Source organism: Lepisosteus platostomus, chromosome 8 (genome assembly GCF_059453375.1).
Source record: "Lepisosteus platostomus isolate fLepPlt1 chromosome 8, fLepPlt1.hap1, whole genome shotgun sequence".
NCBI classification, from domain to species: Eukaryota; Metazoa; Chordata; class Actinopteri; order Semionotiformes; family Lepisosteidae; genus Lepisosteus; species Lepisosteus platostomus.
In genome coordinates this window covers 51,651,565-51,667,963 of record NC_142618.1, presented here as the reverse complement: position 1 = coordinate 51,667,963, position 16,399 = coordinate 51,651,565, and the positions used below count along the sequence as shown (strand labels likewise).

The 16,399-nt window shown below is 34.0% G+C and overlaps 1 protein-coding gene and 1 long non-coding RNA gene across 8 annotated transcripts in view; one reads left to right on the top strand and one right to left on the bottom strand.

Annotated features, from left to right (window-relative positions):
• LOC148657503 (A-type potassium channel modulatory protein DPP6-like) overlaps nucleotides 1–12,544 on the top strand; it is a 305,728-nt gene extending 293,184 nt beyond the window's left edge. For all 4 annotated transcript variants that reach the window (XM_088643867.1, XM_088643869.1, XM_088643866.1 and 1 more), the window contains exons 22-26: nucleotides 4,520–4,616; nucleotides 5,739–5,797; nucleotides 5,892–5,964; nucleotides 7,296–7,369; nucleotides 9,992–12,544. In XM_088643867.1, coding sequence (XP_088499993.1) covers nucleotides 4,520–4,616; nucleotides 5,739–5,797; nucleotides 5,892–5,964; nucleotides 7,296–7,369; nucleotides 9,992–10,141 — 453 coding nt within the window. In that variant the 3' untranslated portion in view covers nucleotides 10,142–12,544. The remainder of the gene's footprint in view (nucleotides 1–4,519; nucleotides 4,617–5,738; nucleotides 5,798–5,891; nucleotides 5,965–7,295; nucleotides 7,370–9,991) is intronic.
• Nucleotides 12,545–14,953: 2,409 nt separating this feature from the next.
• The window catches only part of LOC148657502 (uncharacterized), a 29,059-nt gene continuing 27,613 nt past the window's right edge, over nucleotides 14,954–16,399 (bottom strand). For all 4 annotated transcript variants that reach the window (XR_015940985.1, XR_015940986.1, XR_015940983.1 and 1 more), the window contains one exon: nucleotides 14,954–16,259. This is a non-coding gene — a long non-coding RNA (uncharacterized LOC148657502). The remainder of the gene's footprint in view (nucleotides 16,260–16,399) is intronic.

Sequence of the window (16,399 nt, the reverse complement as noted above, 5' to 3'; positions counted from 1 at the left end):
GTTTTCATTGAAACAGGACAATTTTATTAAAAGGATTTGCGTTATCTTGGGCTGTGCCACAGGTCAACAGTTATGGTGATAAACACAAAAGTACAAATTTAATAAGTTATATACAATTTTATTGCTTAAATGTATTATTTAATTTTTAAAATCAAAAACATTATCATAACTACTGTACCACCTGCTTACAATTTCATTGTGTACTGTTATCAATCCTGCTCCCTCTTATTGACTGCAAGACGTACCAAACCAAATTACACAACAGAGCAATTCTAAAAATAAGAACTGGAAATCAGAACTGGAACAGTACCGTTGGAAAGATAGCTACAAATGCATTATGCTCTTGGGAATAAATGACACATTGTTGAATAGCTGTAGCATAAAATATAAGCACCTGCCTTAACTTCTGTCTGTGGTACACACTTTCAGCAAAGGTACTGTATATTTCTTTTAAAAAGCAACACTGCAGTTCAATTTAATACTTTATTAGAGTATGTCTTTTACTGTAGTATATGAAAGTGGCATGCCCCATTTTCCTTATTATTAAGGTAAATAGGTTGCATCCTTTCATGTGATAAACACATCTATTGTTAATTCTACCATTTAAAAAAACATTTTGTTTTGTGTTTTAATGTTTGAGTTAGTGTTAGTGTTGAAAAGTAACCAAATGCCTTCAGACATTGTCGTGTTTCGCACAGTTCTCCTAACTCCACCTCATTAAAATATCTCCTCTAGGCTGCAGTATTGTAGTGTCTTGCTTCTCATTACCCAGTGTCTTCCAACAATGCCCCCTGTGGTTTTAAAAAAATTCAGCCCTCAAAGTTTAAGCAGATTTAATATCAATTACGGGAAATGCTTCAAGAGCAAAACATCCTTGAATGCTGCTGTGTTTTTTCCCAGAAAAAAAAAAAACAGATTGCAGCTCTGATCAGATGGATCAATTTCTTGTACATCTGTTGCTTGCTTGCACTACAGTAATATTTGTATAAATATCCATTAAATCAGGTGAGGAAAAAGTAGATTAACAGTTGAATTGATTAATAAATGGACATAGTTTTACTTAACCTAGAAATAAAATAAAAAGAAAGCCTACTTATTCTCTCCAATGCCTCACAAGACTTGAATTAGAAAACATGTTTTGAGAATGAATGATAGGGTTTCATAGTGGAGCAATTATGTTTTGAGATTAGAATTCAGTTAGAACCATTTACCTATGCTTTATTTTGACCTTCATTCATACGGAAGCTCTCTGCTCATCACTTAGCTGAAGACAACTGGGACCTGACTACAGGATATTGAATTAGTTACTATGAAGGAAGAATTCACAGAGGAAGGATAAGGGGAATAGAGCTCTCTCATCATCAGAGGCTACTGATTAAAATGGCACTATACAGTATGCATTATACAGTATGTACTGTATAGTACATGCTTTACAGAAAAATAAGGAATTCTGGAAAACACTAAATGTGTTTTCATCCTTATATAATTTTTAAAATAATTTTAATCTAAATATTCCATTTGTTCTATTTACTGGTGGCATCACCAAACAGTTTTTTAAGAAGGCTTAACAGAAAGAATTGACATTGTAGTTCAAAGTGCTATAAATTTAAATGCTTTCTGGAACGCATACATTGTAAATCTGTATTCAGCACTTTCTATGGAATGAAAGCAGCTGAAAGATTGATGACTGTGAAAACTAACCAAAGTAAATACAGGTGAATAATTATATTACTGTATATTGTGCACACCTTAACTGATTTGCAAATTTATTTGTAAAATATTTATCTAGAATATAATAATATTTTAATTGAAGACTGCAAATGTCATTAAGAAATGTAGCAAAACTGACCCAAGTCATAATTGACAAATAAGTCTGTCTTGTCCAAGCAAGAATGTTCTTTGAGCACTTGGACACAAACAGAGCAAATGATATGGTGTATTTAGATTTTCCAAAGGCTTTTGATAAAGTTTGTAATGGAAGATTAATGTTCAAATTCTAGTTTTCAGCTATTTAGGGAACCGTGTTTGGCAGAACCTGGCAGATGAACATTTTCAAAACGATCAAGTAGGAGCAAAACAGTGCATAACACAAACAAAATCAAAATGTGGCTCTAAAAACTTCTCTGTTTTTCCTCTGTTCCTAAATCCTCCGGGACTGGTGATGACTAATGTTCTTATTCAAGGTAGGCAAATGTATTTTGTTTTTTTGCTTTTCCTTTCTTTGCAAGAACTTAACTGTTAAAAGTCCAATAGAAACAGATTTGCACATCTGAAAGTACACAATCACTGTCACTAATATTGATGAAGTGGTTTTTAGGACAGGCATCCAAAATCATATTTAGAGCTGCAGTTAGTGATACAGTACATACAGTATACAGAACGTGAACAAGTTTGTTAAAGATGAGCTGTGGGACTGTCTTCTTCTGCTCACCACCTCTTTTAGTAAAGCAAGACTTGAGAGACGTCATATGAACTGAAAGGCTTTCTAGGCAACATGTTTGTTCTGTGATGTTTCCCACAGGCACCTGTCTGAATGATAGATGCTCTTGTCTCCTTTCACAGCATTAACGTGCTGATCAATCAATCAGTTTAGGTCCTGTCTACAAACATTATACTCCACATGAGTCATGGTCCACATTAATACAAGCAGTTCCTACCCTATAAGATGTTGATAAATCTTCATGCAATATTACTTACCATTATTAATTCTTCAATATACTGTTTAACATTCAAGTTGAGTTATTAATTGGGCTTTTATAAATGCATATTTCATTTACCAATGCCACAGCCCCACTACAACAGCCAGAAATTGTTTCATGCTGAACATGCTTAATAGGTTATGTTAAAACAATGTTTCATCCACTTAATGTCCTCCAAAGGAGTGCATCAGGAGACATTGGCTGTTATTATTTTTTTCCTTCAGTAACCCACTTTTTCCCTGAGAGTTTTACAACAGTGCATTCAAACAAAATACAATGGTACCGTTTCATAAGAGCTTATGTACAACAGTCATGATTACAGTGCTGTGTCTTTCAATGTTATGAAGACCTTACTCTTTAAATGCTTAACAGCTTTTTAGCTGATTATAGTGAATAGAAATAAAAATGTTCCAGAGGTGAATTTTAGAACATATAATGAGAGTGGAATTTGAGAGGTTTGGGTCGTAAATTGAAACCCACACAAAGATGTAATCCAATAATAATAATATATGAATTGGTTGAATAAATTATATATAATGATTCATAGCTTTTAAGGTCAAAATGCTTATTCTAAATCAGCAATGCACAAAAAGAATCAAACTGTGAGCAAGCAACATGGTGTACCGCACCGAATAGAAAAATGGAAAACCCTGCAATACTGCTTTCATTCTTAAGAAAACTGGAGTGGAATCCACCGGAATTATAGATAGTAGAAAAAACTAACAATGATTTCTTTAACTCTTTACAACCTCTTTGATTTTCTAGACAAAAACACCCACAACAACTCTTATCAATGTGCTTCGCCATGAATGTGCATTCTCAAAATCCATTGTCCAGTATGATAACAATGGCATTAATATTTAATTCACATAGCCTGGATCATAGACCAGCTGAGTAATGGAGCCAAAATGGAATTGGACATCACCTGGCCTGTGGCTCAGGTGGCAGCACAACAAACAATAAGGGTTACATCACAAAGGAACTGCACTAAGGGGAGGTAAAACATACATAAGCATTCTAGCAACTGGTGGCAGACCAAAGTACGAATAAAGCATGCAATGATCCCTTTGGCGTTTTTCCAGTTTGATTTTGCCTCCACTTTGTTCATGACCCGGGCTTTTTGAAACAAATTATGGATTGTGGGTGATATGATATTTCAAATGTATATATTCATCACAGCTGATAGCAATAGTAAGCAGTGTGTTATCACTGCTAGTGGGTGTTTTGTAGTTTCTTACCGAAGGTACATTTTCACTATCCGCTACTTATTTTCTTCTTAAAAAATACTCATTCCCAGACCCTTCTTTGCAGAATACTTTCACACTCTGTTGAGTTGATGGAAATTCTTAACTCTGCCTTATATCGATGTTGTTCTGTCAGCATGTATTTCTCTAATTGAAATCTTATGAAGGTACCCTATTCTTTGCTTGTTTTCCTGTTTCACCTTACAACCACGGTTGAACATTCCTTGACTCTCAGTACTTCGTGACGGTGGATGTCTTGCAAAATTTGGCCCCACCAGTAAATCATATTTGAATTCTCTAGCTTTGCTTTCTGCATGCAGCACTTTCCTTGGACCATAAAGGCGAACCAAAATAAACCTTTCCATACTGCACTGTAAGTTTTTACTGTTGACAAAGAGTAAAGTGGAAACAAATCTTTTTTTTAGGAATTCATTTGCGAGGAAAACGAAAAATACAAGGCAGCATACCTAAACTCGTGGAATTATAAGAGATCGGAGTGTCCCAATTGTTAATAGATTGTTAATTTACTGTGGTTCCACGGTAATGTTTTGTTCCTAATGGTTTTTTTTTCTATAGGTATACGGAGGTTATTTGACCAGCCGTCTTCTGAGCACTGATGAATCTTTAAAATGTGGAGCAGTTCTTTCCCCCATTACTGACTTCAGACTATATGGTGAGGACAATACTAGATTCTTATCAGCACTGAGAGAAACCATGAGGCCTTGAAGGGATGAATTGTAAGAAAAGCAATAGGTGAAGCATAGAAAGCAGTGACAGGAGACAAGAGTAGTGGGTCTCCTCTTAATTACTTTCCTGCCAGCAGCGGGCGATTGTATCTGCGTATGTGACATTAAGGAAGGGAATCAGCATCTGTCTATTACAGCATAAAAAAGGGCAAAATTGAAAATCACTGTATGTGCTGTAAAGTGTCAGTAGTTTGTCCCTGGATTCTCAGTTCTCGTTGAAGAACATGCTGAGTCATTGGGAAATGACCTCTCACTGCAACACTGTCAAAATATTCTTTCAAATTTATTTCTACACTTTAAGGAAACGTGCCACAATGCTTCTACCAGTCGCATCCAGTTGAAAATGTTTTGAAAAAATGTAACAGTTCAAAAATCCGTTCTTCAAGGTATGCAGAAAGGCAAAATCAGGTTACCACAAAAATACGCTGACAATAAATTGGATAAAGTAGATTAAAGAACACGTGCTTCATTCCATGCTTTCATCCATATCAACAATGGGTTTGTGCATTAAAGCTTAGAATATTCTGAATGTGAACATTTAAATGTAAAGATCAGGTGTATTATACAAATTCCTGTTTTCCTAATATTTGCATTTAGTTTCTTACACAAAAGTGCATAAAGTACATCTTGGGATATTCAAAAACATTATTTCAAATGCTGCAATGTAAAACTGCACAAACATGATCCAGTGCTGGGGTTTACTGTAACAGCTGGCGAAAGTATTAAAGGTTATTATATATCTTGTTCATCTTTTTTCATAATCCCTCTTTTTTTATAAATTGACTGTTGACTCTGTGTTGCTCAGATGACGTATCACTCTTATGTGTTCGTTGTTACCGACTTTAAGCCTGTCAGAATGCCACAATTTAGGTAGCAATTAAATTAAGCACACACCACATAATGATTTGGAGAGAATAAATCATGGTCAGATATATGATCAGTTTACAATTATGTTAACTGTGAAGCCTACAGAAGTCTCCCCTAAAAAAAATATTTGAACAAATACCAAGCAAATGTATATCATAACTGTTTCTGCTGTTTTGTTCCAGCCTCTGCATTTTCAGAAAGATATCTGGGAATGCCTGAGCGTGAATCTATGGCATATGAGGTACTTTCTTCATTTGTAATTTCAGGCATGTTGTATTAATATACTGTACCATGATGTACTTTACCACTTTTAAAAAAAAATCATTTATTTGCAGATGGCAAAATTAGGACCGCGTGCAACACAATTAACAAACAAGAAGTTTCTGATTATTCATCCAACAGCTGATGGTAAGTTAAAAGCATTTTAATAAAAATAAAAAGACTGATGAACTTTAGAGAGAATTGCTTTACAAAAAGCCTTTGTTGATCATTTTAAAATATGCCTTAGGTACAAATAATAACAGTATACTGTATTGAAAGTCACAGAACTGCCCGGTACAGTATGTGATGTACTGAGTGAGTGGCAGTTAAAAAAGTGATTTATAGCACTAATAAGGCAAACTGAAAACACTTATGCTGGGACTTTAAACCAGCTTTAAACCATGTATAAACTGATATAGTTGCTTAATAGCAGCAACACATTAAAACTGGATACTAGAGAGAAATAAAATATATGTTGAATTGTATTTTTTCTTTACATGCCCATATTTTAAAATTTCTTTTTCAATTCTGTTAGTTATATACAGTATTTCCATTTATTTGCCATACCAAATAAAATAAGTAATGCAGGTCAATAAGTCATGTATTCTGCACATACAGAACAAGATACTCAGTTTTGCTTACACAGAGAAAAGTCTGTGGAAATGAGGGCAATTTGTAGTAACTATTCTCAAAGAAACCATTACAAAGCGTGGAAAACCTGCAAAATAAAAAATAATACTGACAAAATAATTATACATTTCATTATTTTAATTCCATACAATAATTTTGGTTTATTGTATTCTTAGCAGTAATTAAAAATTGATGTCAAAAAAAACTTTTTTTATTTAGAAAAAAAGTTAAATGCTCCGTTATATTGAGCATCAATTTAAGATAAAAAGCAGCTCCAAACCACTCTAAGGATTTTGATAAGGCTGTTAAAAATCTCTGGGATCAGCATAATTTGTTGCCCTCATATTGTGGAAAATAAGGCAATTAAAAGCAAAGAAATAAATAGAAAAGCTGTTTCATTTTTTTCTATTTTAAGAGCTTTGTTGTGTTTGTTGAGAAAAGAAAGGAAGCACTTCATTTTGTCCAGCTTTCACTTCCAATAGCTTAGTTCTAAGAGTAATATTTATAGCATATTTTGCCTCATAAGGTCCATTGGTGATCATTATTAAAATAAGCAAAACGCCTTTTCTTTGTGTCATTATTCACCCTTTAAAAAAGTATTTTTTTTAGAATCTTACAAAACATACCAGGGAAAGGCACACCAACAGAAGCTGTATAATTAAGTCCTGCACAATAAAATAGTGCTGATTAAGTTATTATAAAATGGGTCCAACTGAAAACAAAGAAAATCATGCTCCAAATTTAAAAATCAGTTATTCAAACCTTGCAATGTTTTAAAAGCTTAAATGGAACTGATTAAAATTAGTTTATTACTCTGAATTAATTGCGAAATTATTTTTTTTCCTCAGAAAAAGTCCATTTCCAGCATACAGCAGAGTTCATTACTCAGCTCATCAATGTAAAGGCAAATTACACACTTCAGGTAAAGAGTCTTTTATGTCTTTGTATGCTAACTGTGTTTTTTTTGTGAGAAACAGCTGATTGTGTCAATAAGGTCAATTCTCATGACTACATTTCATGTCTTCAATTGAATTGTTCCATTTCCCTTTATTTCATGTTCTGTTCTTTCCCATTGTAGTTTTCTGCAAATGTTTCTGTTTAAAGTGCAGCCTTTATTGTCAGCAAAGTTTTTCAGCAAATTATTTTCATATTTCTTAAGGTTTCTATGTATAGCATCTTAGTTACTGTCTGAAAAGGTACTGTGAAAATGTGTGGAATCAATGCACATTTAAGCTTATGTTAGACTACAGTACTTTCTGATCTCATTCAAGTTTCAGTTTTGCTATTCTATTCTGTTGCTTATTACTGCAAAAAATATTCCTATTATATAATACTTAGACTTCAAAAAGAGCCCACATTAGTATTACAAAAAAGAATATCATTTTCCTGCTCACACGTTTGATTTGACACCATTACCCTGCTGTAAATTATTATACTGTAGGTAACTGACTCAATGAACACATTTTTTTTTATTTCCTGATGAAGCATAAATGTTAACTTTGTAAAATGCAAAAAAGTCCTGAGTACAGATCTCTCACTCATATATTAAAATCATATTTTGACAAAGTCAACACAGCAGGTTTCTTCAAAGTAAACAGTGCAACACAAACCATTAGGCACAAGTGGAAACTACACAGAAGTAGTGTATATTTAAATCCAACAATAGGGGACATGCCTTTACGCAAAGGGCTGTGGGAGTATGGAACAAACTACCCTTGTTGTTTAAGCCAATCTCCTATCTTATTTCATAAAACAATTGGGTTTGCTCCTGGGATCAATTTACTCCTACAGTAACTATCAGGCAGTCCTTGCCTTGTTCATAACTGTTCTTATGATCTAATTAATAGTGGAATTTAGATTTTCCTATAAATAGTCATTTTAAATTAATTTCAGAAACAGTTAAAAGTCACAAATCCCATGTGTTTGTCATAAATACTGTGTATGAATGGGTCGACTTAATATACTGTATTTCATGGTTTTTTAATACAGCAACTAAAAACAATTTCCTCTGTTACAACTCTATAGTATTACTGGCACAGATAATAATGAACTGACAGAACACTGTCTATCTGAAAGAAAAAAAAAACTAAAGATGATTGGGAACTACGCTCGATTAAAGTCTGACAGGTTTAAATTTGAAATTTTATAAGAACAAAGCATTTAAAAAAGTCACGTGGCTTGCATTCAAGAGATTAAACTGCTTAGAATGTCTTTTTTCTTTTAATTGGATTATTTTGTTAGAAACATAGGGCATATTTAATCCTCCATTTAAGTGTATATTTTGAAGATTTATCTTAGAAACTCCTTAGATTTCCTAATTGCTTGATGTTTTTTGTTTTAATTACTGTAATAATCCTCATCAGCAAATTAATAGCTGGCATAGTGTATGCCTCCTTAGCAAAATGAAGGGAGATACTGCTGTTAAGTGCACTATGTTCTGTTCCTGATTTGAAAGTTGAATATCAAGCCTTTTGTTTCCCTTTCCTCCTCCTTGTCCTACTCCACATGACTTACACTACTTAAGATGATGGTTTGCTGGTGTATCATGTCTCACTCTGTGTTCATTTGTTCATTACTGTAGAGTGTTTAATATAAATGAAAAACTAAAGGGTGTTTTAGCTTCAGGATACAGTGCTGCTTCAATCACTGTTCCGTTTCTCTCTTGCACAGTAAACTTGCAAACATACAATGTTCTCATTTTATATTTCACTAATATTCTCAACAATATAGGACAAGTACAAACTTTGAACAATGCATTTTTAAAACTATAATGACATCTACAGTATGCTTTAACCTTGAAACTACAGCTGCTATAGAAAAGGATGTCCACAAATCTTTCTGTCACCTTTTCACAAAAATATATTTTTGGTCTAAGATCTCCTTCCGACTTGTGTTTTTAATAAAGATGTGTGTTGCATGATGGAAATATTAATAATGCCCTATTGTATTTAAAGCAGATTTCTCCCTGCATTTAAGGGGAAATGGTTTAATACTGCAACAATTTGAAGACATATTGTAACATGGCAAAATATTGTGTTATCCAAAAAAATTGCAGGTTCTTAATTACAGGTTCCTAATTAATTATTGTCTCATTCTAACACTAGAACACAGTCGTTTGCAAAAATCTACGTTCAGAAAATAAATTAATTTTTGAAAAAGGTTAATACTGTGTATTGTGTACAGCATATTATATTAAGCAGCTTTTGTCACTAGACTAAAACCTGCAGACGACTTCAATTCTTATTATTGAATTAACTTTTTGGCAGGGAATATTTTTAAGCCATTTGAATACAGATTTGCATTTACTGCAAGCTCTTTGGCATTTTCTAAAAAAAAACCTCAACCCAGAAAGAATAATCTACGCATGTTCTTAATGCAACCAGTACCTTTCACATTTATTAGGACATTAATTTAAGCATACCTCTGATGAAGCTCTTTCGATATTTGTTTTGAATCATTAGATTAGGCAAGGAATGAAAAGCAAATCCTGTACACAGTATGTGCTCATTCTCTAATCAGCATCAAACCTTTCTTCCCCTTTCAGATCTATCCAGATGAAGGACATTACATTCATAGCAATGGGATAAAGCAGCACCTGTACCAATCGATCGTGAACTTTTTTGAAGAGTGTTTCAGACTTCCTGATAAAATTTTCGAAGAAACAATTGAGGATGACAATGAAGAAGAAGGTTAACCTAACTTGCGGGCCGAGCACAAGCCAGCTTATTGAATACAATATGCAACTGTTTTTTTTAACATCATTTTCTTCTTGAACAAAGTTCTGTAAGCATGTATCTAAGACTGCAAATCGGCAGCCAGCCCTTTGCTTCACTTGTCCCAACCTTCTTTTATCCCAACAGGGAGAATACTCGAGCATGGCGTTACGAAACCATTGACTTTTGTTTGAAATAGGCATATAAATATATGCATACGTGGCATCACATTTCTGTCTTCGGTAAAGTAAGCGCTTCAGGAGGACCGTACCTGCAGGAGGAAGATGGCTCCAAAAGGCAGTTGTTGGTTCTGGCCACAGAAGCCATCTTCAGATGCGAAGAACTGTCGATATTGGCTTAGGAGAGACAACATAGGAAAGGAGATTTTATAGCACAAGATTTTCAGTCTCATGTCTGGACTTTCTCCAGTGAAATAGTAGATGAAAAATACATTGCTTTGTGTGGTGGGGGCTTCTTTATGTAATCAAAGGTACTGTTTTTGAATCATGAAGACCTTTACACCTCATAGTGCTTGTGTCCACTGTTTTCATGTAAAGTAGCACACCAGACCAACCAGTGTTGATGAATCATCGGGGTATTGAAACAATGTTTTTCCAGTGTTCATGTTTGTCCTAATCTTGAAATCCTTGTAGCCTCAACTAGGTATTACAGTTTAGTAGCTTTGAATTGAGTTATGGTTCAAATGGTCCAAGATCCATGTCTGACTAAAAATTAGACTCCTAACAAAGCAAGGAATACATAACCTGTTATTTTCAGAATGGTTTCTAATCACATACTGTACATTGGTCATTTTTCAAAGCTGAATTGTTGTAATTTTATTGTCTTTATGCTTACAATGTCTTACAGTGCTATTAAAATAGAAGCCTAGAAACTAGTTTTAGGCACTGTGCCTTAATTTGGGAGCAAAAAGGTCCTACCCAGGATAGTACCTGACAAACCGGTTCCTGTCAATTGGAAATCCTGCAAAAAAGTTCTCAGAATCTTCAAAGCTAGCCATAACCACAAAGTCGTTTTTTCAATGTTACCTCGGAAGTACAGTATATACAGTGTCTAGACATGCCACATTTGTGTGCATGCAGTGCCATTTATTAGCACTGTACTAACATTTCAAAATATGTATCATCACTGTTGTATATTACAAAATGTCAGTTTTCAAAAAATGTATTAGGCCATACTGTTTGCCATAAAAATAGGAATTAATAAAAATCCTTTTAGCTGTTGTCAGTAACTTTCACTACTTGAGAGTTCTTAAGGCACAAGTCTTGTTAAGGTGTTTTTTCTTTGTGAAATTGTGTTGCGTTTGAAGTGCATGTTGGCAACCATTTGCAACTTAAAGCTATTTTTTTTTAAATAGTTCAATTTAAATGTAGAATTATACCATATTATTTTTGACGGCTTGAATGTTACTTGCAAACTTGCATTTCATTTAATATTGTGAGTAAACTCTCCGTCTTGTCAGTTGGTGTACAGATGTTATTCTATATCATTTTAGTCTCTTAATATATTAGTGTTAATTGTACATAAAGCATTTTGAAAGATCTATTTAATAATGTTTTTTTTTCATTTTGTTTGATGTTTCTTTTTTGAGAAACTTATGGTAATGTAGGCCTACTCTTAAAATGCCAGTGGGATGCACACTTCCACTCTATTGCTTAACAGGGAGGTGTGTTTCTATGATAATATTGATGGCTTGAAACATCTCAAATTAGCGGGAAGAACTGAAAGAGATTTTGTGCTGATACACTACAGTTTGTCTACTAAATTTGTAGAAGAAAAATGAGGATGTGGCATGAAGGTTTATGTTTTCAGAATAAAACTTATTTTAACATCATTAAACCTGAATAATGTATTCCATGTCTTGAACTGGAAAAGGATATACAGTATGTGAGAAAATGTTTTGTATCTGTTTCTTAGTGTTGTACATATTTGGCTATATGGATTATTAGAAATTGTGCTACATGCTTCAGTATAAATGATTGTTCTTTAAGTATATTTTACATAACTGGAACCAATGAGTCCATAGTTTTTGTTGTGGGTTTTTATAATTATATTCATCTGTTTAAAGAAGCAGAAATATAAACCCTCTTTAAACCTGTACTCTTGTAATGTAATCTGACAGGTCAGTGTAAATTTAAAGGATTTACTGTAACACAACATTATTTGTCTTGCACTGCAGTGTTCTGAAATCCTACTGTACTGTACCTCTACCTAAATTAAGTTCACACAAATGTACACAAGGGATGATCATATTGTGCTCAGTCATTCATTGCAACACATGTAAAGCTTAAACACTCAAGTTACTGTTACAGATGTGAGTATAGACATGGTTTTCTTGTGAATTAAATAAATTTAGCTTCCTGGTACTTCTGCAGCTGCACAGAGATCACATTTGTCGGTTGTGATTCTAGAAGAATAATCAAACCATGACCAATGGAAAAAAAACCTTATACAGTGTTTTATGTTTGTATAAAACAAAAATAAACCTTATATGTTATTTTATGTGGTATAGACAGGAAAACAAATGCTACAAAACGTGGTATTACAGACTTCGTGTGTGAATAATCTGTAGTTTTTTGACCACATACTTAATTGTTCTGTAGCTCAATGTCTACTTTGACAGCTCCATCTGTTCCATGTTGCTAATTGCAGGATACCCCTGAAAAGGGAGTATTGCTTTATTATTTAACTTAATTCTCATTTGGGAAATAAGAATGAGTGACATCGATGTGGATTTCTGAGCTTATTACCATTTGATATTTCACCCATTAAATCATTGGGAATCTTTAGAAACCAGTTACTGGATCAGTCAATGGACTGGTCTGCTTTGATCTTGTTCTTACTGTATGTTCTTAACCTTTTTCAGCAAGTAAGTTACTCCGTTTCACTGAATGTCAAAATTAAGGAGTACAATATCTTCATGTTAAAAGTCAAAAGGTCTTCTGCATAATGTATCTGCATAACAATGCTGTAAACATCACCGATTTGTGATTTCAGCATGAAGATACAGGTAAATTTCAGGTAGGTGAGAGGTTTTAGATAGTGGTAATATTCCCAGTTTAAAACAGCTTTTTGATTAATTTTAAATTACTGTGAATGAAATTAAAGGGTAAAACCTGAAAAGTGATTAACAAAAAAGGATTTAGCAGACTAGCTGCCTGTGAAGTTTCCAATAAAAACTGATAGGAGCTGCTTGAGAAGAACTTTATAGGACTGGTGTTATGGGTGAGAATGTTATCATTTTAATGTGTGTGTTCAGACAAGCCTGAGCACACTTTCCTATTTTAAATCAATAAGACAAGATCCCACGTGTAACTAACTCTATAAATTGATACATTTTGAAACAGGCTGAATGTACCTTCCACTAGTCAACACCTTTTAAATTAGCGTTTTGAGAGATGATATTTCATAATACAGTACAGCACATCAAAGTGACCAAAGCAGGTCAAGAGAATAACCAGGATTCTCATACAATGATGCAATGCATTTGGTGTTCCGATTGTTCTCCTGTTTTGAGGTCTCCCTGTCCTCCAGAGAAACATGCTGATGCCCAGGGTTCCTAACTAGAAATAAAATATATCCGATTATATAGATGCCATTTACTGGATGTGTTTATCAGTGAGCAGAACTGTTAATACAGTAACTGCTAAATATGATCAACATTCGTGCTGAACCAAGCAGGCTGAAATTAAAAATGCAACAAGTGGACGAACTGTACCACACACAGCAGACGGAGATGCAACATGTACGATAGGGGTTAAAAACTAATCCCATGCCTGGACAATCTCTTGCCTTCATACGCCAAAATAAAAATGCAAGGCAAGTGAACTGGCCAGTTAGATTTTTGGTGTAATGAATTGGCAGGGTAGTGAATTCCTTTTAACTGATTTTCTGTGTACTTCTTGTAAGAGAACAAAGGATGGAGGAAATCGTTTAAGTTTTGGCCCGTAGTTTGGATAATTGAGGTTCCTGGAAATCAGGACAAAGTCATAACATTGTGATGATCAAATACATAAATAGATGGTCACAAACACCACCACACACACCATGTTTGTCCATTCAATGTCTAACAATGCAGCCATTTTATCCATTTTTCTGAATTCTATGTAGAATAAAGGATGCATATCCTTTTTTTTTTTAATATGAACTCCTCAACCTTCAACATCCTAAGATTGTTTGCCACTTATATTTGACTCAAAGGGAGCATGCTACATGTACCTCTGGTAAGACATGTCACATAAAGACGATATGACAATTACAGTACTAATCAATAGCATTTATGTTTATTAATTATTTTTATTGTGTCAAACTGGAAAAAGGAAATAATTTAAAATATGTAACTTTAAAAAATGTTTTAAAGAAATACATAAATATAAAACTTTAAACTGCTCCAAACACTTGAAAAACAATTTCTAAGTGGTTAAGGATAATTACATTCCAATGTTTGATACATAATACTAGGGTAGATACATCTCATATATTTGATTTATAGGATGCTCTTTTAAACATACGTTTCCCCTAGTCTTGGACCTCAATTTCGAAAAGTCAATTGTGATGTTTAAAGGTGAGAACCTGGCAATTAATAATGTAGGTCCCAGAAACATGCATACATGTATGCTTTCACGTTAAACACAATTTTAACTGCTACAAAAGTTACAAAAGGCAATTTTGCACTTTAAAAGTTTTAAAAGTCAGATGATAGAGCTAAAGCAAAGTGACTCATAACTGTCATATAGCACAATACAAATAGGAAAAAGGCAAACTTCAGTACTTAATTGAGTGAAATTTCATTTCTTTAATGTGTAAGGTTTTAAGTCTTCTATATTGGGGTATTATAATATTAACAACTGCAGAAGAGCTATTTAACAATGGAAATCTTATATTCAGCATCACCTAAAATAGGTCTGATTAAATATAGAGCATAAATATAGCTCTGACTATGATATGTATGTCTTAATCTTGTGCAGAGTCCAGTGATGATTTGCATACTCTACATTCTTTATGTTACATTGCCCTCTGCTGTTTAAAAGGGTCATCAACACTTGTACTGTATGTCAGTCTACCATTTATTACTGTTCTGTTATTTCAATCCACAATAAAGCAATTAAAACAGTGAATTCTGAATGTTCCAGTGAAAAAGAGTGGTTTCAAGGGCAAGGGTAAGTGGAACCAGATACAGTACTTTTCTCTTCTATTAAAGTTTCATAAATGTATCTACAGAAATAGTATTGTTAACGTACAGGCTACTATAATAAAGAACTCTTTAATATCCAATAAACAATAAAGCAGTTCTAGATTTCCACTTTGGGGGACATTTATTAAAGTGTGCAAATAAAGTTCATGAAAAGATATATACCTACAATTAAGAAAATTACTCTTGAGGAATAATCTGAGAACACACAGAATGAAAATCCATTATTAATCTTTAAATTGTTTTCCATGCTCTGTGGCAACAAAATCATATTAATTCAACTTTGTTTTGCACTAGCTTAGAGGAATAATAATAATAATATTAAAGTAGTTTATACTACATTTACAGTGTTTGCAATTTTATATCCAATTCCCAATTACATACAGAGTATTTATACCATTATAGCTTACACCTAACTAATAATTTTCCTCATTTTAAAAAGTTGCACGGGCATCAGTTTGGTTTTGTATGGTGAACCCATGCACTGGGCGAGACTGAGCTGAGAGAACCAGGGCGTGGTGCTGTAGCAGGCTGGGCACATGGTCAAACATACAGGGAAAAACAGTCCAGTGGCATAAACTAAAAGCCGGGGAGAACTGTACAAAGCACCAAGAGCAATCCAAGAGAAAGTCAGGGCAAAGCTGGCAAGAGAATGAGAGAGAGAACAAGAGACTTACACAGGGCTTGATTCTATACCAGAGTCCTGAGCAATGTTAGAGCCATCTTTAAGTATCCTGAACCACCTGATATGGGCATAGATGAAAAGTGCTCACAGATGGTGCAGATTTCCTGTCGGAACACGTTGCCATGAGTCACCGTGAGTGACGGGTGAATGGCTGGCTACCATGGTGAACGCTAGTGTGCACCACAGCTTTGCATCGAGGGAGGGTCTGGAGATCATGCATAAAAAAAAATCTTTAGTATAGTATAACAATAATAGAAACAAAATCACTTTTACTTGACCCTATTGTCAGACAGATTTTTTTCCCCACTCTTGTTATCTAGTCACCTTACTGATGGACAGCATATA